General features: G+C 44.4%; 1 protein-coding gene across 1 annotated transcript in view; it reads left to right on the plus strand.

Moving 5' to 3' along the window:
* Nucleotides 1-13,541, plus strand: part of LOC106571052 (L-threonine 3-dehydrogenase, mitochondrial) — a 25,219-nt gene extending 11,678 nt beyond the window's left edge. The window contains exons 5-9 of the mRNA XM_014143707.3: nt 2,169-2,318; nt 2,439-2,611; nt 3,207-3,297; nt 7,576-7,845; nt 9,824-13,541. Of these exons, the coding sequence (XP_013999182.1) occupies nt 2,169-2,318; nt 2,439-2,611; nt 3,207-3,297; nt 7,576-7,845; nt 9,824-9,963 (824 nt within the window). The 3' untranslated portion in view covers nt 9,964-13,541. The remainder of the gene's footprint in view (nt 1-2,168; nt 2,319-2,438; nt 2,612-3,206; nt 3,298-7,575; nt 7,846-9,823) is intronic.
* Nucleotides 13,542-23,391: the final 9,850 nt, after the last annotated feature.

The raw sequence follows: 23,391 nt of genomic DNA on the forward strand, positions 1-23,391 counted from the left end.
TACCATGTACCTACTTCTACCTACTGCCATGTACCTACTTCTACCTACTGCCATGTGCGCATTGCAGCGCTAATAATGTGAAGAAATAGCCTAATAGTTTATCAACATTTTAAGCTAAACGTTCTGATCTGTTGCATCAGTTTCATTGCTTTTAAAATGTTTTTTGATGCTAGTGGTTGTATTAATTTTGGATCTATCACATCCCACAACTGTCCCAAAATATGTCTGGAATAATTATTTCTTGCACAAAATAGAATAGGTCAACTTTTGTACTATGGGGGATAGTAGATTGACATAGGCTAGTGCTTTTACTGTTCATTAGGCCTACTCATCTTGTTGGTTGACGAAAAGTAAATGTGGACAGTAAATCCAATATCTTTTAAATATGCACCTCGGAATTGGATAAGGATGCGTCCCCGATGTGTCTGTCTTCACTTGTAGCCTGTGAGAAAGACCCGAGTCACATCATGCAACCTTACATTTTTTTACATTTTACATTTTACAATGTATTAAGAATCAAAACAAATAGCCCAACGTTTGTAGAACAGCTACAGTTACATGAATAATTAATAATAGGAGTACCTATTTCTTTGTTAACCGCTTCACACACTCCCTCAAATCGTTTGGAGAAAATTACCTTTCTATTTTATTCAGCATTGTTCAATTGTATTCTTCATACTATAAAATAAAGCCACGGAATTCTAAGCAAATCTTGTCTGCTAAATAAACTAGTGTAGCCCCACAGCCATTTGGTATAGCCAGATCAGGACCTAACACAAGGACAACTCAGAGTATGCTATTCTTTTCTTCTGAAATAACTACATTTTCTTCATATCATGTGTCACGTCTACTCCCTCTCCCCCTCTCTGGCGCTCCTTGTCGCCAGTTTTCTCATTATTATGCACACCTATCACTATCGTTACGCGCACCTGCACCTCATGAGACTCACCTGGACTCCATCCCCTCCTTGATGACCTTCCCTATATCTGTCACTCCCTTCGGTTCTTTCCCCAGGCGTTGTTGTTTCTGTCTGTACACTACTCGTGTTTCTTGTTTTGTTCCACGTTCGTTTATTTACTAAATTCACTCCCTGTACTTGCTTCCCGTTTATTAGCGTACACGTTGCATCATGTTTCTTTAGACCTGTCTAAAATAAATAATGGATTTATTGTGAATGTGTAGGCTTTATTACATGGATTTATTGTGATGGTGTAGACTATATTACATGGATTTATTGTGAAGGTGGAGGCTATATTACATGGATTTATTGTGATGGTGTAGACTATATTACATGGATTTATTGTGATGGTGTAGACTATATTACATGGATTTATTGTGGAGGTGTAGACTATATTACATGGATTTATTGTGGAGGTGTAGACTATATTACATGGATTTATTAGACTTTTTAAAATGTAGACGTTCCAAAGGTCTGCATCATGTGGCTTGTTGTCTGTGTGTGGAAGCCAGGAGATGCTAAATGTGTTAATGTTAATTAACGGTCAATTACCGTGAGACCGACAGTTATTTGCTTGACAATCACCGGCAGACTAAATTTCGTGACCACCACAGCCCTAGTCGTTACAAACAGGAAGGAAGCATTAACCTGATTCCCGTTTGGCTAACGTTACATTTATTAATTCATTAATTCAGGAGAATGTAAACTTGTCCGTTAGTTTGCTTTAAAATGTCTGAAATGTAAATAGAAAAGACATCTGGAGGGTTCCGTAGTTAAAATAGGGAATGATTTGGTTAGTTGTGATATTGATCCTTGTGAAAAGCTTCTTGTACAGAACGTCACCAGGAAGTGAATGTGTTTTGAACAGTTCATGTATGATGATTGGCTGGTCAAAACTGTCAACTACAATGCCTGATGAATGGTGATTGGCTGGTCAAAACTGTCTACTACAATGCTTGATGAATGGTGATTGGTTAGTCAATAACCTGTAATGAACTGTCTGCTACAATGACTGATTCAGGGCCAGCTAATACTAAGTAAGTCTATAGGAATTGTCCAGGGCACTGTTTAACCAACTGTTATAAAGAGTACAATTAGTCATTCTCATCCAAAATCCAGAAGACATTACAATTATACTAGAGGCTTTTAGTGAGACCACTGTTTTATATTGATGCTTGTTGTTTCTATGGTGCTTCCTGTTTCTCCTCAGGCCCCTTCATCTACTCTGACATCCTGGACTATAAGAACCTGCGTGAGATTGTGGTGAACAACCGCATCACGTGGTTGGTCCATTACAGCGCCCTGCTTAGCGCGGTGGGAGAGGCCAACGTATCTCTGGCTCGCGACGTCAACATCACTGGTGAGCAATGGAGAAACCGTCATTTTGGCTCAGCCTAGATCCTTGCCACACCAAAGCTTCATTTTAACCTGGCCTGGGATGGGCCCAGAGAGAGTAACTATTGAACTTCCTGTTCCTCAGGGCTCCACAACATCCTGGACATTGCAGCGGAGCACGGGCTGCGTCTGTTCGTCCCCAGCACCATCGGAGCCTTTGGGCCCACTTCGCCCCGGAACCCAACCCCTGACCTCTGTGTCCAGAGACCCAGGACCATCTATGGAGTGTCCAAGGTCCACGCAGAGCTCATGGGAGAGGTGAGATAAAAACACATGTTAGCAATACAGAATACAGAAGAAATGACCAATCAGCATTCAACCTCAGTCCAGAATCAGAATCACCTTTATTCCCCATTTACAAGTACCAGGAATCTGACCTGGCAAATCTGACCTGGTGAATTTGATCTGGTAAATCTGACCTGGTGAATTTGATCTGGTAAATCTGACCTGGTGAATTTGATCTAGTGAATCTGACCTGGTGAATTTGATCTGGTAAATCTGACCTGGTGAATTTGATCTGGTAAATCTGACCTGGTGAATTTGATCTGGTGAATCTGACCTGGTGAATTTGATCTGGTAAATCTGACCTGGTGAATTTGATCTGGTGAATCTGACCTGGTGAATTTGATCTGGTAAATCTGACCTGGTGAATTTGATGTGGTAAATCTGACCTGGTGAATTTGATCTGGTAAATCTGACCTGGTGAATTTGATCTGGTAAAGCTGACCTGGTGAATTTGATCTGGTAAATCTGACCTGGTGAGTTTGACCGCTTCAGTCATCTGAAATCATTGGTCTGTAATGTCGCTATAAGTGAAACATCTAACCCTTATTGCCCGTCTTCCCTCCAACAGTACTACCACCACCGCTACGGCCTTGACTTCCGCTGTCTGCGCTACCCAGGAATCATCTCTGCTGACTCACAGCCTGGAGGAGGAACGACAGGTGAGTTAGAGAGACACACACACACCCTCCCCAAGCACACACACGCCAAAGCGGTACACCAGGTTCCTCACTGTCATAACTCTATTTCAGTCCACCCTCCTGACTTCAACGTGTCGTTGGGGGTTATGTAACAGGGACATGTTATAGAACATTATGGTTATGGCCTTCAGCAATTTTAGCCAGGTTGATGACGTGAGAAAGTGATGCAGTATGTAATCCATGTCTAAACCCCTTGCCATCCTTCGACATACCCCTCCCACCATTCCTGGTTATCCAATGGGGTAACCTCACTTTGGGACAGGATTGTGGTTGTTGCTTTGGTAACTGTAAGGAAGTTAGTCTTGTCTAAGCCAGAATTTTTTGAATGTCCTGTTTCTGTAGCCAGTGTGAGGCAGCTTGATGTTCAAGCTAGTAAACCCCCTGGACACAGCCTGTTCTCATAGACTAGACGTAACACTGGACACTGAAATTGGTATGACATGTTACGTTTGGTATGGTTACATAAGACAGATGGTTACTTATGGCAAAAATTAAAGTAGGGTGGTTGGAATGGGTGGACGGGTGGGCATATAATGCGATCGTTTAGCAACCCGAAGGTTGCAAGTTCGAATCTCATCACTGACAATTTCAGCTAATTAGCAATTTTTCACCTACTTGCTACTTTGCAACTACTTAGCATGTTAGCTAACTCTTCCCCTATCCCTAACCTTATCCCTTTAACCTAACTCCTAAACTTAACCCTTCTAGCCAACCCTTTAACCTCTCTAGGGTCGGTGGGACGAAATCGTCCCACCTACGTAACAGCCAGTGGAATCCTGTGGCGCGTTATTCAAATACCTTAGAAATGCTATTACCTCAATTTCTCAAACATATGACTATTTGACACCATTTTAAAGACAAGACTCTCGTTAATCTAACCACACTGTCCGATTTCAAAAAGGCTTTACAACGAAAGCAAAACATTAGCTTATGTCAGCAGAGTACCCAGCCAGAAATAATCAGACACCCATTTTTCAAGCTAGCATATAATGTCACATAAACCCAGAAGACAGCTAAACGCAGCACTAACCTTTGATGATCTTCATCAGATGACAACCCTAGGACATTATGTTATACAATACATGCATGTTTTGTTCAATCAAGTTCATATTTATATCAAAAACCAGCTTTTTACATTAGCATGTGACGTTCAGAACTAGCATACCCCCCGCAAACTTCCGGTGAATTGACACATTTTTTTACTAAATTACTCACGATAAACGTTCACAAAAAGCATAACAATTATTTTAAGAGTTATAGATACAGAACTCCTCTATGCACTCGATATGTCCGATTTTAAAATAGCTTTTCGGTGAAAGCACATTTTGCAATATTCTCAGTAGATAGCCTGGCATCACAGGGCTAGCTATTTAGACACCCAGCAAGTTTAGCACTCACCAAAGTCCGATTTACCATAAGAAAAATTGTATTACCTTTGGTGTTCTTCGTCAGAATGCACTCCCAGGACTTCTACTTCAATAACAAATGTTGGTTTGGTTCAAAATAATCCATAGTTATATCCAAATAGCGGTGTTTTGTTTTTGCGTTCAAGACACTATCCGAATGGTAAAGAAGGGTCACGAGCACGACGCATTTCGTGACCAAAAATTTCTAAATATTCCATTACCGTACTTCGAAGCATGTCAACCGCTGTTTAAAATCAATTTTTATGCCATTTTTCTCGTAAAAAAGCGATAATATTCCCGACCGGGAATCTGCGTTTAGGTAAAAAGACGAAAGAAAATAAAGCATGGGGTTGACTCGTGCACGCGCCTAAGCCCATTGTCCTCTGATCGGCCACTTGCCAAAAGCGCAAATGTGTTTCAGCCTGGGGCTGCCTCGATATCATTCAGCTTTTTCCCGGTCTCTGAGAGCCTATGGGAGCCGTAGGAAGTGTCACGTTACAGCAAAGATCCTCAGTCTTCAATAAACAGAGACAAGAAGCTCAATGAATGGTCAGAGAGGGCACTTCCTGTATGGAATCTTCTCAGGTTTTTGCCTGCCATATGAGTTCTGTTATACTCACAGACACCATTCAAACATTTTTAGAAACTTTAGGGTGTTTTCTATCCAAAGCCAATAATTATATGCATATTCTAGTTTCTGGGCAGTAGTAATAACCAGATTAAATCGGGTACGTTTTTTTATCCGGCCGTGTAAATACTGCCCCCTACCCCCAACAGGTTAACCTAACCCTAACATTAACCCGAACCCCTAGCCTAGCTAACATTAGCCAGCTAGCTAACGTTGGCACCTAGCGAGATTTCGTAACATATCATACGTTTCACAAATTTGTAACATATTGTACGCTTTCTGTAAGGTAACAAGGTCAGATTGCAGCTCTAACATAACCTGGTGAACAGTTGGGACAATGGAATACATAACAGTATCGTCTGCATACAAATGACTATTACAAGTTAACAGATAGACCAATACTGGCCTTCCCTGTAGCTCAGTTGGTAGAGCATGGTGTTTGCAACGCATGGTGTTTGCAACGCCAGGGTTGTGGGTTTGATTCCCACGGGGGCCAGTACGAAGAAAAAAAACAACAACAAAAAAATGTATGAAATGTATGCATTCATTACTGTAAGTTGCTCTGGATAAGAGCGTCTGCTAAATGACTAAAAATGTAAATGTAAAATGAATTATTTATAGAAGTAATCAAGAGAACAGGTCCTAGTATCAAACCTTGCGGTACGCTTTTTGTAATATCCAGAAAACAAGACATAACACCATCAAAGATCACACTTTTTAAAACATTTGTTTACCTTTATTTAAGTAAGTCAGTTATGAACAAATTCTTATTTACAAATGACGGCCTACCGGGAAACAGTGGGTTAACTGCCTTGTTCAGGGTCAGAACGACAGATTTATTTTTATCTTGTCAGCTCTATGATTCGATCCAGCATCCTTTCGGTTACTGGCCCAATGCTATAACCACTAGGCTACCTACCACCATCTACATATTGAATCCTGTCTGAAAGATCATTTGCAAACCACTTGCAAGATACCTGATCCAGGCCTATTTCAACCTTTGAATCAGAGTGTGATGGTCAACAGTATCAAAGGCCTTGGAAAATGTGATTTTTATAATCTAAACAGCTTAACACATCATCTAGAACAAGCGTAGCAGCTGAAACAGTGCTTTGTCCAGGTCTAAAACCTGATTGGTCCAAATTTATAATAGAGTGAGAATTTAAACATGTTCTTAGCTGACAGTTGGCCAGGGATTCTAAAAACTTTGGAAAGGCGAGATCGTTTGGAAATTGGACGTTAGTTATCTAAGTCAGAAGGATCTCCTCCTTCTTGTAGGGGGAGGACATGGGGTCATTCCATGTCTTAGGGAGAACACCAGGAGCAATTGTGAAGTTCAAGGGGTCCTAGGCCTATTGGCAACGTTTGGAGTTATTTGGCAACCTTATCAAAACATATAGGTCTATGGACTAGAGTACATGATGCTGTGATACCCACCTCATCAAAACATATAGGTCTATAGACTAGACTACATGATGATAGGACAATAGGACCTGATGGAGGGACAATCGAGCCCTGAGTACCAGACCTTTAGGACCTGATGGAGGGACAATAGAGCCCTGAGTACCAGGCCTTTAGTGACCTGATGGAGGGACAATAGAGCCCTGAGTACCAGGCCTTTAGTGACCTGATGGAGGGACAATAGGGCCCTGAGTACCAGGCCTTTAGTGACCTGATGGAGGGACAATAGAGCCCTGAGTACCAGGCCTTTAGTGACCTGATGGAGGGACAATAGAGCCCTGAGTACCAGACCATTAGGACCTGATGGAGGGACAATAGAGCCCTGAGTACCAGACCTTTAGGACCTGATGGAGGGACAATAGAGCCCTGAGTACCAGGCCTTTAGTGACCTGATGGAGGGACAATAGAGCCCTGAGTACCAGACCATTAGGACCTGATGGAGGGACAATAGAGCCCTGAGTACCAGACCATTAGGACCTGATGGAGGGACAATAGAGCCCTGAGTACCAGGCCAATAGCGACTGGCCGTTAGCAAGTTTGGTAGGCTACTAATGACCATCAGCGGTATCAGAACGCAGTTTTGGAGACACCTAGTTACCGTGACTCAACGGTCACGTGGAATTTGACTCGTGACTGTCGGTGTGATTGTAATGTGGTCACTGCAACAGCCCTACTCTAAATAGACTGAAAGTCATCAATTACTATGATCAGACCAAACCTATCTAAACCTCTCCTCCCCTCCAGACTACGCTGTAGCCATATTCCACGATGCCGTCAAAACGGGGAAGTTTGAGTGTAACCTGAAGCCAGAAACGCGGCTGCCCATGATGTACATCGACGACTGTCTGCGTGCCACCGTAGAGATGATGGAAGCGCCCGCAGACACCCTCTCCATGAGGACCTATAACATCAACGCCATGAGCTTTTCCCCTGAAGAGCTGGCTCAGGAGGTCCAGAAACAGCTGCCGGACCTAGAGGTCACCTACGACATCGATCAAGTCAGACAGGCCATCGGTAAGATCAATACATTTAATTGATCCTTTATTCAGACTGGTTTGTTGGGTGGGTTGCAAAATTCCTAGATTTTCCTGAAAACCCAGTTGGAGGATTCCCTCCTTGCTTATTCCCTCCTGATTCTGGCAATCATCCAACTGGGATTTCTGGGAATTTTGGGAAAAGTTACCCTAATACTGGTGGGTGATACCATTGAGATCAAAGATCGATGAATGAGGGAGACCTGTCTAAATGCGCCACTGAAGGGTCTTTTCGAGATTCTCTTGAACTTCCAAGCATTTATATTTGAGTTGAATGTAGAAACTAACAACAAATGTCTCATGTGACAATTTTACTAACTCTTTTACAGCCTTTAGAGTAAGAAGACATTATATTAGCAGACGCTCTTACCCAGAGAGACTAGCAGACGCTCTTACCCAGAGAGACTAGCAGACGCTCTTACCCAGAGAGACTAGCAGACGCTCTTACCCAGAGAGACTAGCAGACGCTCTTACCCAGAGAGACTAGCAGGCGCTCTTACCCAGAGAGACTAGCAGACGCTCTTACCCAGAGAGACTAGCAGACGCTCTTACCCAGAGAGACTAGCAGACCCTGTTACCCAGAGAGACTAGCAGACGCTCTTACCCAGAGAGACTAGCAGGCGCTTTTACCCAGAGAGACTTAGTCAGTGAGTCATTTAGCAGACCCTGTTATCCAGAGAGACTTACAGTCAGTGAGTCATTTAGCAGACGCTCTTATGCAGAGAGACTTACAGTCAGTGCATTCTTAAGGTAGCTAAGTGAGACGGACAACCACATATAGTAAGTGAATGTTTCCTCAATAACTAGCTGTCAGCGAAGTCAGTGCCAGTAATAGACATTCACATTATGAACACGCCCCCAACATGATGAACACGCCCCCAACATGATGAACACACCCCAACATGATGAACACGCCCCCAACATGATGAACACGCCCCTAACATGATGAACACGCCCCCAACATGATGAACACGCCCCCAACATGATCAACACGCCCCCAACATGATGAACACGCCCCCCAACATTATGAACACGCCCCCAACATTATGAACACGCCCCCAACATTATGAACACGCCCCCAACATTATGAACACGCCCCCAACATGAGGAACACGCCCCCAACATGATGAACACGCCCCCAACATTATGAACACGCCCCCAACATTATGAACACGCCCCCAACATGATGAACACGCCCCCAACATTATGAACACGCCCCCAACATTATGAACACGCCCCCAACATGAGGAACACGCCCCCAACATTATGAACACGCCCCCAACATTATGAACACGCCCCCAACATTATGAACACGCCCCCAACATTATGAACACGCCCCCAACATGAGGAACACGCCCCCAACATGATGAACACGCCCCCAACATTATGAACACGCCCCCAACATTATGAACACGCCCCCAACATGATGAACACGCCCCCAACATTATGAACACGCCCCCAACATTATGAACACGCCCCCAACATGAGGAACACGCCCCCAACATTATGAACACGCCCCCAACATTATGAACACGCCCCCAACATGATCAACACGCCCCCAACATGATGAACACGCCCCCCAACATTATGAACACGCCCCCAACATTATGAACACGCCCCCAACATGATGAACACGCCCCCAACATTATGAACACGCCCCCAACATGAGGAACACGCCCCCAACATGATGAACACGCCCCCAACATGATGAACACGCCCCCAACATTATGAACACGCCCCCAACATTATGAACACGCCCCCAACATGATGAACACGCCCCCAACATTATGAACACGCCCCCAACATTATGAACACGCCCCCAACATGAGGAACACGCCCCCAACATTATGAACACGCCCCCAACATTATGAACACGCCCCCAACATTATGAACACGCCCCCAACATGATGAACACGCCCCCAACAAAATTGATCCTCTTCTCTTCTCTCCCTTTACAGCTGACAGCTGGCCAATGAATTTTGACGACTCTAACGCACGGAACGACTGGGGCTGGAAACACGACTACGACCTCCCGGAGCTCGTCCAGACCATGCTCAACTACATCGGCTCAGACTCGCGCATCTCACAGGCCAACTGAGGGGCCAGCGGTGGCGTGCTGCTCGGTGGCGTGCTGCTCGGTGACGTGCTGCTCGGTGGCGTGCTGCTCGGTGGCGTGCTGCTCGGTGGCGTGCTGGAGCAGTGTTGTTTCTTTGTACATACTGTAAAAAACATTGTTATAGAGGAGACAGACACGTAGTCTATGAAGACTGTTGTTATAGAGGAGGGAGACACGTGGTCTATACAGACTGTTGTTATAGAGGAGGGAGACACGTGGTCTATACAGACTGTTGTTATAGAGGAGGGAGACACGTGGTCTATACAGACTGTTGTTATAGAGGAGGGAGACACGTGGTCTATACAGACTGTTGTTATAGAGGAGGGAGACACGTGGTCTATACAGACTGTTGTTATAGAGGAGGGAGACACGTGGTCTATACAGACTGTTGTTATAGAGGAGGGAGACACGTGGTCTATACAGACTGTTGTTATAGAGGAGGGAGACACGTGGTCTATACAGACTGTTGTTATAGAGGAGGGAGACACGTGGTCTATACAGACTGTTGTTATAGAGGAGGGAGACACGTGGTCTATACAGACTGTTGTTATAGAGGAGGGAGACACGTGGTCTATACAGACTGTTGTTATAGAGGAGACAGACACGTGGTCTATAAAGACTGTTGTTATAGAGGAGGGAGACACGTGGTCTATACAGACTGTTGTTATAGAGGAGACAGACACGTGGTCTATACAGACTGTTGTTATAAGACACGTGGTCTATACAGACTGTTGTTATAAGACACGTGGTCTATACAGACTGTTGTTATAGAGGAGACAGACATGTGGTCTATACAGACTGTTGTTATAGAGGAGGGAGACCTGTGGTCTATACAGACTGTTGTTATAGAGGAGGGAGACACGTGGTCTATACAGACTGTTGTTATAGAGGAGGGAGACACGTGGTCTGGAAATAGTCACTGTATTCTCTCTCTCCTCTCTTTGTCATTTGGAAGGGCTGTCTGTTTGTCTTTGTTTGTCTCTGTCTTTCTCCGTCTGTCTCAGTCTGTGTGGCAGAACAAGCTACTACAATGTGAAGGTTGGTCGCGCGAGAAATAGCGGTTTGACTCCCCTCCTCCGGAAAGGGGTTTGAACACAGGGACTGTAAGAACATTTATAGATGAAACATCTCAGAGAGGTTGACCTGCATGGCTATGAATTGTTCACTCTATTGTACCATTGTGACATTTTCAAGGCAAACAAACAAAGAATGTAGAATGTTCAATCTTAAACGCTTGAACCCTTCTTCTCTCTGTGGTGAGCTGATGTTCAAGGGTTACCTCTGTGTAACCCAATCATTAACCCCCCCTATTGTAAAGGGGTTAACGATTGTATAATTGTTTTTGCTAAGAGCTGAGAATTCAGGTATCAGAGGGTCTAAATGTACGGCCATAATCACATTAAGTTAAAGTTTTAGATTATGAGTTTTACTAATATATAAGCATTGTAATTTGATGCAGTTTAGCCTCTTACATCTAGACGTTCTGCTAGCGGAACACCTGCTCCAATATCCAATGATAGGCGTGGCGCGAATTACAAATTCCTCAAAAAACCCAAAACTTCAATTTTTCAAACATATGACTATTTTACACCATTTTAAAGACAAGACTCTCCTTTACCTAACCACACTGTCCGATTTCAAAAAGGCTTTACAGCGAAAGCAAAACATTAGATTATGTCAGCAGAGTACCCAGCCAGAAATAATCAGACACCCATTTTTCAAGCTAGCATATAATGTCACAAAAAACAAAACCACAGCTAAATGCAGCACTAACCTTTGATGATCTTCATCAGATGACACGCCTAGGACATTATGTTATACAATACATGCATGTTTTGTTCAATCAAGTTCATATTTATATCAAAAAACAGCTTTTTACATTAGCATGTGACGTTCAGAACTAGCATTCCCACCGAACACTTCCGGTGAATTTACTAAATTACTCACGATAAACGTTCACAAAAAACATAACAATTATTTTAAGAATTATAGATACAGAACTCCTTTGTGCAATCGAGGTGTCCGATTTTAAAATAGCTTTTCGGTGAAAGCACATTTTGCAATATTCTGAGTAGATAGCCCAGCCATCACGGCTAGCTATTTTGACACCCACCAAGTTTGACCCTCACCAAACTCCGATTTACTATTAGAAAAGTTTGATTACCTTTGGTGTTCTTCGTCAGAATGCACTCCCAGGACTGCTACTTCAATAACAAATGTTGGTTTGGTTCAAAATAATCCATAGTTATATCCAAATAGCGGTGTTTTGTTCGTGCGTTCAAGACACTATCCAAGGGTGACGAAGGGTTACGCGCCCGACGCGTTTCGTGACAAAAAATGTCTAAATATTCCATTACCGTACTTCGAAGCATGTCAACCGCTGTTTAAAATCAATTTTTATGCCATTTTTCTCGTAAAAAAGCGATAATATTCCGACCGGGAGTGGTTGTTTTCGTTCAAAGAGAGAGAAAGTAAACATGGAGTCGACTCGTGCACGAGCCTCAGTCTCATAGTACTCTGACTGGCCACTATCCAAACGCGCTAATATTTTTCAGCCAGGGCCTGCAAAGCCACGATTCAGCTTTTTGCCGCCTTCTGAGAGCCCATGGGAGCCGTAGGAAGTGTCACGTAACAGCAGAGATCCCCTGTTTTGGATAGAGATAATCAAGAAGGCAAAGAAATGGTCAGACAGGGTACTTCCTGTACAGAATCTTCTCAGGTTTTGGCCTGCCAAATGAGTTCTGTTATACTCACAGACACCATTCAAACAGTTTTAGAAACGTTGGAGTGTTTTCTATCCAAAGCTAATAATTATATGCATATTCTAGTTTCTGGGCAGGAGTAATAATCAGATTAAATCGGGTACGTTTTTTATCCGGCCGTGAAAATACTGCCCCCTATCCATAACAGGTTAAAGTAAGAGAGAACGATTGAAACCCTTTTAAAATCTTTTCAAAATCATCGAACAGTTGTAACTCTACATGTGTGTTTTAATATCGATGTGTGGAGGCACACATCGAGTACCAGCTCACCTTTTTCTATTATTTTATGTTATTTCAGCTGTTTTTTTCCCACTGATTTCACTCTTCTATGTATTCTGTCTGCTGGTGATAACTGACTGGGAATCATGTTGACTCAATGTGCTTCTTGCACTGCTTGTATGTAAAGTTTGAATGTTCCACAGCTCCTCTGGAATGTTTGGCTGCGTCTCAAATGGCATGCTATTCCCTAGATAGTGTCACCCTATTCCTTAAATATTCCCTATACACTATAAAAGGGAATCGGCTGCCATTTGGGATGCATCCTTTGACCGGTCAATTAGGGACTGTTTCCGTTAGTTCGTAAGTGACCTGTCAGGGATGTCCGTTTTCACTCCATCTGTCAAAGAGGTCCATGTGGATGTTATTAAAAAAGGGAAATGGTTTTGTGGTGGTTGTATATTTTTCTTTTCAGATGCTATTGTTGTAAATGAATTCAATGCTTTCTGTGTGTAAGTCGGGAACAAATGTGTGTTCTTTCAATCACAAATCTGCTTTGTCATTAAAGTATCTCTTTCTGTATCAATTTAATATGACATGTATTTGTCAGGGACCGTGTACAACATGCCATTGCACCATCTTTATATAGATAGTTCATTTTCATCTGTAGTCCCCTGGGCAGAAAACAGTCAACATTAAAACATCAGTACAATCATACAGTATAACGCACTGTTTTCCTCCTCACTGTTACAATGTACACAGACTCTTCCTCCTCACTGTTACAATGTAAACAGACTCTTCCTCCTCCTATTCATCCCCTGAGCTAACAGTAGAATGCCTGAGCTAACAGCAGAATGCTATTGGTTTCCCATTCATCCCCTGAGCTAACAGTAGAATGCTATTGGTTTCCTATTCTTCCCCTGAGCTAACAGCAGAATGCTATTGGTTTCCTATTCATCCCCTGAGCTAACAGTAGAATGCTATTGGTTTCCTATTCTTCCCCTGAGCTAACAGTAGAATGCTATTGGTTTCCTATTCATCCCCTGAGCTAACAGTAGAATGCTATTGGTTTCCTATTCTTCCCCTGAGCTAACAGTAGAATGCTATTGGTTTCCTATTCTTCCCCTGAGCTAACAGTAGAATGCTATTGGTTTCCTATTCATCCCCTGAGCTAACAGCAGAATGCTATTGGTTTCCTATTCATCCCCTGAGCTAACAGTAGAATGCCTGAGCTAACAGCAGAATGCTATTGGTTTCCTATTCATCCCCTGAGCTAACAGTAGAATGCTATTGGTTTCCTATTCATCCCCTGAGCTAACAGTAGAATGCTATTGGTTTCCTATTCTTCCCCTGAGCTAACAGTAGAATGCTATTGGTTTCCTATTCTTCCCCTGAGCTAACAGTAGAATGCTATTGGTTTCCTATTCTTCCCCTGAGCTAACAGAAAAATGTGTGTGTGTGTGTGTGTGTGTGTGTGTGTGTGTGTCTCTGAGTGATTGACTAACACTGTAAAACCAACCTGAGAGTAGCAGATATGTCACCACATGCTGGCACCGTTCTTCAATTTCAGCACGTCAGTAATAATGGTCCCAGTGGCCTGGGTGACCTTGGAGGGTTTTGTTCTGCAGCATAGGAGGAAGAGGAGCAGGACAGAGTAGGGGAGGAAGGGGGGGGGGGGGGGGGGGGGGAGAAGGGGAGGGGAGGGGAGGGGGGGGAGGACCGGGAGGGAGGGGGTGGGAGAGAGGAGGGAGACAGAGGGGGAGGGAGGGACAGAGGAAGAGGAAGGGGAGGACAGGGGAGGGAGGGAGGTAGAGGGGAGGAGGACTGAGGCAGGGAGTGGGGGAGTGTTGTTTGGGTGATAGCAGTGAAACCTGCTCTGCATAATCACACACTGTTCACTACCAGCTCTACTCTCTCTCTCCTCTTTCTCCTCTTTCTCTGTCCTCTCTCTCTGTCCTCTCTCTCTCTCCTCTCTCTGTCCTCTCTCTCTGTCCTCTCTCTTTCTCCTCTCTCTCTCTCTTCTCTCTTTCTCCTCTCACTCTCTCCTCTCTCTCTCCTCTCTCTCTCTCCTCTCAATTCAATTCAATTCAATTCAATTCAATTGACTTTATTGACATGGCAAGTTCATTATTACTTACATTGTCAAAGTATACATATAGAGAAAAAATAAATAAATAAATAAAATATATATATATATATATATATATATATATATATATATATATATATATATATATATATATATATATTAATATATGTCACAAAGTCTACGGAAGGTGGCTCCTCTCCCCGTTCAGGCGGCACTAGGCTGTCGTCGTCGCCGGCCTATTAGCTGCCACCGATCCCCTTTTAATTTTAGTTTGGTATTGTCTGTTTTGTGTTACCACCTGTTTTGAGTTAGTTCGTTAGTGGGGGTATTTAGTCTGGTTTCCTAGGTTTAGGTTTGTGCGGGATAATTTGTGTCTTTTGTCGTGAGGGTTGGGGATTGTTTTCCTCCACTGTGTGTTGTTGCAAGAACGGTTTTCCTGGGCTGCGTCCCGACTCAGTTCTGGTGTATTTTTCCCTATTGGGTTCCTTGTTCCCTGCCTAAGTGATTGGCATTTTTGGACTTGGTAACTATTTAAACGTGTTGCTACGTACCTTTGGTCTCCTGCGCCTGACTTCACCCCTCCTTCACTTCTAGTGCACCGTGACAATATATATATATATATATATATATATATATATATATATATATATATATATATAAATAAATAAATGGTGGGACCAACAGCAGTAATAATAGTAGTAGTGGACATGGGATTACCATTAACACCAACAACAATATTAATCAGAACAACAATACATTAAAGCAATGGCAGTAGACCAGTGTTAACTTGACTGAGAAGACACGTGACATGGGACGAAAGACAAAACAAAACAAGATGGGAAATATTATCCACATTACATTGCACTTTTCACTGGCTGTCCCTCAGGTTGTGACAGGAGGACACATGTTTGGCTGCCAAAATTGCACATTTTGGCTTTTCACCCAATAAATATTAGATTTTTTTTTCATCTTTTATAGTTTCAAATTCTTTGTATTGAATTATAATTTTGGGAAAGAAATATTCTCTTAGGTCTGAGTATTTGTCACAGTGTAATAGGAAATGCAGCTCTGTCTCTACCTCTCCCCTGGAGCAGAGTGAGCACAGCTTGTCCTCTCTGGGCAGCCAGACTGTCCTCTCTGGGCAGCCAGCCTGTCCTCTCTGGGCAGCCAGACTGTCCTCTCTGGGCAGCCAGTTTGGTCTGTGACGACTGGTCTCTATAGCCAGACTGTCCTCTCTGGGCAGCCAGGTTTGTCTGTGACGACCGGTCTCTATAGCCAGACTGTCCTCTCTGGACAGCCAGGTTTGTCTGTGACGACCGGTCTCTATAGTCAGACTGTCCTCTCTGGGCAGCCAGGTTTGTCTGTGACGACCGGTCTCTATAGCCAGACTGTCCTCTCTGGACAGCCAGGTTTGTCTGTGACGACCGATCTCTATAGCCAGACTGTCCTCTCTGGGCAGCCAGGTTTGTCTGTGACGACCGGTCTCTATAGCCAGACTGTCCTCTCTGGGCAGCCAGGTTTGTCTGTGACGACCGGTCTCTATAGCCAGACTGTCCTCTCTGGACAGCCAGGTTTGTCTGTGACGACCGGTCTCTATAGTCAGACTGTCCTCTCTGGGCAGCCAGGTTTGTCTGTGACGACCGGTCTCTATAGCCAGACTGTCCTCTCTGGACAGCCAGGTTTGTCTGTGACGACCGGTCTCTATAGCCAGACTGTCCTCTCTGGGCAGCCAGGTTTGTCTGAGATGACCGGTCTCTATAGCCAGACTGTCCTCTCTGGGCAGCCAGGTTTGTCTGTGACGACCGGTCTCTATAGCCAGACTGTCCTCTCTGGGCAGCCAGACTGTCCTCTCTGGGCAGCCAGACTGTCCTCTCTGGGCAGCCAGACTGTCCTCTCTGGGCAACCAGACTGTCCTCTCTGGGCAGCCAGACTGTCCTCTCTGGGCAGCCAGACTGTCCTCTCTGGGCAACCAGACTGTCCTCTCTGGGCAGCCAGACTGTTCTCTCTGGGCAGCCAGGTTTGTCTGTGACGACCGGTCTCTATAGCCAGACTGTCCTCTCTGGGCAGCCAGACTGTCCTCTCTGGGCAGCCAGGTTTGTCTGTGACGACCGGTCTCTATAGCCAGACTGTCCTCTCTGGGCAGCCAGGTTTGTCTGTGACCACCGGTCTCTATAGTCAGACTGTCCTCTCTGGGCAGCCAGGTTTGTCTGTGACGACCGGTCTCTATAGCCAGACTGTCCTCTCTGGGCAGCCAGGTTTGTCTGTGACGACCGGTCTCTATAGCCAGACTGTCCTCTCTGGGCAGCCAGGTTTGTCTGTGACCACCGGTCTCTATAGTCAGACTGTTCTCTCTGGGCAGCCAGGTTTGTCTGTGACCACCGGTCTCTATAGCCAGACTGTCCTCTCTGGGCAGCCAGGTTTGTCTGTGACGACCGGTCTCTATAGTCAGACTGTCCTCACTGAGTCTGTACCTAGTCAGTGTTTTCCTCAGTTTTCTATCAGTCACAGTGGTCAGATAGTCTGCCACCATGTACTGTCTGTTTAGAGACAAATAGCATTGAAGTTTACTTTGTTTTTTGTGGTGTCTTTCCAATACGTGATATATTTTTGTTTTCTTTTGTAATGATTTGGTTGGGACAGATTTTCTGAGTGCTGTCATGAGGCTCTATGGGGTTGGTTTGGGTTAGTGAACAGAGCCTCAGAACCAGCTGGCTGAGGGGACTCTTCTCTGGTTTCATCTCTTGACATTGTAGAGCTGTGTGATGGAATGTTTTGGGGTCACTTGTTTTTAGATGGTTGTGAAATTTGATGGCTCTTTTTTCTATTCGAATGAGGAGGGGGTATTGGTCCAATTCTGCTCTACATGCGTTATTTTGAGTTTTTCTCTGCACTTGCAATACAGTCTTGCAAAACTCTGCATGCAGTATTTCAATTGGATGTTTGTCCCATTTGGTGAATTCGTAATTAGAGAGTGGACCCCATACTTCGCTGCCATATAAAGCAATTGGTTCTACAACTGATTGGAACATTTTGAGCCAGATTCTAATTGGAATTTCGATTTTAATGGCATAGAATGCTCTTCTTGCTTTGTCTCTCAGCTCATTCACAGCCATGTGAAAGCTACCTGTGTTGCTGATATTTAGTCCTAGATAAGTGTAGTTTCTGGTGTGTTCTAATAGAACTGTGTCCAAATAGAATTTATATTTGTCATCCTGATTTCCGGACCTTTTTTGGAATATCATTATATATTTTTTTTTTAGGTTAATGGTCAGAGCCCAGGTCTGACAGAACCTGTGAAGACGATCTAGGTGCTGCTGTAACCCCTCTTTAGTGGGAGACAGCAGCACCAGGTCATCTGTCTACAGCAGACCCTCTTTAGTGGGAGACAGCAGCACCAGGTCATCTGTCTACAGCAGACCCTCTTTAGTGGGAGACAGCAGCACCAGGTCATCTGTCTACAGCAGACCCTCTTTAGTGGGAGACAGCAGCACCAGGTCATCTGTCTACAGCAGACACTTGATTTCAGTGTTGTGTAGGGTGATACCAGGTGCTGCCGATTCTTCTAATGTTTTTGCCAGTTCATTAATGTAGATGTTAAATAGTGTTGGACTTATTGGGCAGCCCTGTTTCACTCCCCGTCCCTGAGAGAAGACGCCTGTTTGCTTGTTGTTAATTCATTAATGTAGATGTTAAATAGTGTTGGACTTATTGGGCAGCCCTGTTTAACTCCCCGTCCCTGAGAGAAGAAGTCTGTTTGCTTGTTGCCAAATTGAATCAAATGCTTTCTTGAAATCTACAGAACACGAGTAGATTTTGCCTTTGTTTTGGTTTACTTGTTTGTCAATTAGAGTGTGGAGGGTGGAAATGTGGTCTGTTGTACGATCATTTTTTTTAGAAATCCAATCTGGCTTCTGCTCAGGACGTTGTGTTCGTCAAGGAAATGGTGTAGTCTGCTATTTATGATACTGAAGAGAATTTTCCCCAAGTTGCTGTTAACACAAATTCCTCTGTAATTACTTGGGTCAAATTTGTCTCCATTTTTATAGATTGGTGTGATCAATCCCTGGTTCCAAATATTGGAGAAAATACCTGCAGTGAGGATAATGTTGAAGAGTTTGAGTATAGCCAATTTGAATTTGTGGTCTTTATATTTGATCATTTAATTTAAAATACCATCAGCACCACAGGCCTTTTTGGGTTGGAGAGTGCGTAGTTTTTCCAATAATTCTTCTTCTGTAATTGGAGTATCCACAGGATTCTCATAGTCTTTGACTGCTGATTCAAGGATTTGTAATTTTTCTTGTATATCTTTTTGTTCTGGGCTCTTTGTTATATTGCTGTAGAGGTTTGCAAAGTGATTTTTTCACATATCCCCATTTTGGAGAGCCAATTCCTCCTGATGAGGTTTGTTTAATTTATTCCAATTCTCCCAGAAGTGATTTGATTCTATGGATTCCTCAATTCCATCCAGCTGATTTCTAATGTGCTTTTCCTTTTTTGTTCTTAGGGTGTTTGTATTGCTTCAGTGTTTCCCCATATTGAAGGCATATATTTTTGTTGTCTGGTTCTCTGTGTTTTTGATTTAGATATATTTCTCAATTACTTTCTTAAATTTTGCAATCATTATCAAACCATTTTGTATTATCTGTTATTTCTGGTTTGCTCTTATGCTTCTTTAGATTAGCCAAGGAGGCTAATTTGTCAAATATAAAGTTTATATTCCAAACGGCCAAATTTACACCTTCATTGCTGAAGGAGAATGTGAAGGCTAAAAAGTTGTAAAGGAGAGATTGTATTTTTTGGCTACTAATTGTTTTTTGGTAGATGTCTGTACTGTTTGCACTCCATCTATAGGCCTGTTTAGTACCATGTCATTTACTGGGCCGTGATGCTTCATGGTTGGGTTCCGCTCTTCTCAGATAGACTGTGTTTTTACTGTGGTCTGAGAGAGGTGTTAGTGGGCTGACTGTGAAGGCTCTGAGAGACTCTGGGTTTAGGTTGGTGAGGAAGTAGTCTACACTACTGCTGCCAAGGGATGAGCTGTAGGTGTACCTACCAAAAGAGTCCCCTCTCAGCCTACCATTGACTATGTACAGACCCAGTGTTCCACAGAGCTTCACGAGCTGTACTCCATTTTTGTTTTTCACTTTGTCCTAGTTGTTTCTGTGGGGGTATGTGGAGAGGGAAAGGTTGTTGCTTCCTGGTAGGTGTTTATCTCCATGACTGTTAATAGTGTCTAGTTCTTCTGCTGTTCTACCATTCAGGTCTCCACAGACCAGCACGTTGCCTTGGGCCTGAAAGTGACTAATTTCCCCCTCTAGAATGGAGAAACTCTCTTCATTGAAGTAGGGTGACTCTATCTCTCCTCTATCTCTCCTGGAAGGAGGACGTTTTTACAATACATGGTTTGAAACACGGTATAGCTTTCCCTGTGGTTCAGATGGTAGAGCATGGTGTTTGCAGCGCCAGCATGGTGTGTGCAACGCCAGGGTTGTGGGTTCGATTCCCACGGGGGGCCAGTACAAAAAACTGCATGAGATGAAATGTATGCATTCACTACTGTAAGTTGTGCTGGATAAGAGCGTCTGCTAAATGACTAAAATGTAAATTTTGAAGAAGCTCCTCTGCATTCCTTGCTGTCTCTAACTTTAGTGAGGTTACACGCGTTTAGTCAGAAAGGTACAGTCTACTCCTTCTCAAGTAACTGGTTTTAAATGAGTGTTTTATATAACCAACAACGTATAACTTGTTGCTGAACACTGTTCTGTACATCTGAGGATGGAAGCGGAATACACAGAACGGTGGAATAGTCAACATCACTCACACGTAAAGATTCAACACATTCAGCCTATTTTTAACACCACCATATCAAACGAGAACCTTGACAACGTATTCCAAATGCCTCCACATAACCCCGACGGAGGAATCTTCATGTCTTGTGATGTTAGACCAACACATTGCGGTTGTACAGCTAAATGTATGTTGATTACATCTAGAGGCAGATACTAGAAGCAGGTTCCACCCCATTCATAGAACACCTATACTGGTTCTAAGAATCCAGGGGGGGGGGGGGGGGTCAAATTGCTGTCACGTCTGTGTGTGGCTGGTGTTACTGTAGCGTAGAAATTAGAGACGGTTGGTGCTCTTTTCTTAGAGCCAAAGCCTTGAAAGAGGGGGGAGGGGGAGTTGGGAGTAGAGGAGGGTGGGAGTTGGGGGTATAGGAGGGGGGGTTGGGGGTAGATGGGGGGTTGGGGTAGATGGGGGGGTTGGGGGTAGAGGAGGGGGGAGTTGGGGGTAGAGGAGGGAGGAATTGGGGGTAGATGGGGGGGTTGGGGGTAGAGGGGGGAGGGAGTTTGGGTAGAGGAGGGGGGAGTTGGGGTTAGATGGGGGGGTTGGGGGTAGAGGAGGGGGGAGTTGGGGGTAGATGGGGTGGGAGTTGGGGGTAGAGAAGGGAGGGAGTTGGGGATAGAGAAGGGAGGGAGTTGGGGATAGAGGGGGGAGGGAGTTGGGGGTAGAGGAGGGTGGGAGTTGGGGGTAGAGGAGGGTGGGAGTTGGGGGTAGAGGAGGGAGGGAGTTGGGGGTAGAGGAAGGAGGGAGTTGGAGGTAGAGGAGGGGGGAGTTGGGAGTAGAGGAGGGAGGGAGTTGGGGGTAGAGGAGGGAGGGAGGGAGTTGGGGGTAGAGGAGGGTGGGAGTTGGGGGTAGAGGAGGGAGGGAGTTGGGGGTAGATGGGGTGGGAGTTGGGGGTAGAGGAGGGTGGGAGTTGGGGGTAGATGGGGTGGGAGTTGGGGGTAGAGAAGGGAGGGAGTTGGGGGTAGAGGGGGGAGGGAGTTGGGGTAGAGGAGGGAGGGAGTTGGGGGTAGATGGGGGTGGGAGTTGGGGGTAGATGAGAATGTGGGTTGGGGAGTTGGGGGTAGAGGAGGATGGGGGTTGGTGGTTGGGGTAGAGGGGGGTGGTTTTGTAATGTCTCTCAGTGTACACGTTCACATGCACATGCGTACTGGGCTGAACCAATGGCAGGGCCTGAACCAATGGGAGGGCCTGTGCCAACGGGAGGGCCTGTTCCAATTGGAAGGCCTGAGCCAATGGGAGGGCCTGAGAGCCCCGGAACTTGTTTTTGTTCCTTCTTCTCGTCCAGTAACAAGATGGATGTCAAGGAGGGGCTATGAGGGCGTTGCCTGACTGCTCTATCGTTCGCTACATACTTCAGTGTGAGACGGCCATCGTTGAAGTCGTTTGTGGTGACGTCAAAACGAGAGGTGTTGTACAAAACAAAATCATCAGCGATTGGATCATCTCTAACCAATCAGAGTAGCAAAGTCAATGACGAATTTTCAAACCTCCGTTTTACACGTGTGTTCTGGCTCTGGCCCAACCCATTGGCTTCTGGGACCAATCAGAACAGTTAGAATGTTTTTCCGTTGTAGAGATTGTTGTGGAGGTACTCATATCCAGACTGATAAAGAGAAGGAACTAACGTCCGTGGCCACAACGTATCATTTGGCTGGAGCAGGGTTTCATTTATTTACTGAGAACTTGCAATGTAAAAATGAGTGGGGCAGAGGGGGGCAGGGGGAGAGGGGCAGGGGAGAGGGGGGCAGGGGGAGAGGGATACATAGGGAGAGGGAGGTAGGGGAGAGGGAGACAGGGGAGAGGTAGTGTAGGGAGACAGAGGGAGACAGAGGGAGACAGTATTGTGAAGAAAATAAACGGTAATAAACCAGACTGAATAGAAGAGTTCATGGGGGACAGACCTGGGTTGAAATAGTATTCGTTATCTTTCAAATACTTTAAAACCTCTTAGAGACCCCTTTCCCGCTCGGATCCCGTTAACGGGATTGTTTTTGACAACAGCCAGTGAAAAATCAGAGCGCCAAATTCAAAACAACAAAAATGTCATAATTCAAATTTCTCACACATACAAGTATTATACACCATTTTAAAGATAAGAATCTCCTTAATCTAACCACATTGTCTGATTTCAAAAAGGCTTTACGGCGAAAGTAAAACATTAGATTATGTTAGGACACCATCTAAACAAGAAAAGCCACAAAGCCATTTTCCAAGCAAGGAGAGACGTTACAAATACCAGAAATAAAATTAAACACTAACCTTTGATGATCTTCATCAGATGGCACTCATAGGACTTCATGCTACACAATACATGTATGTTTTGCTCGATAAAGTTCATATTTATATCCAAAAACCCCATTTTACATTGGTGCGTAATGTTCAGAAATGTTTTCCCTCCAAAACCCCCGGTGAATGAGCACAATGAGCACACATATTACAGAAATACTCATCATAAACTTTGATCAAGATATAAGTGTTATGCACAGAATTATA

Source organism: Salmo salar, chromosome 15 (assembly GCF_965601325.2).
Source record: "Salmo salar chromosome 15, fSalSal1, whole genome shotgun sequence".
NCBI classification, from domain to species: Eukaryota; Metazoa; Chordata; class Actinopteri; order Salmoniformes; family Salmonidae; genus Salmo; species Salmo salar.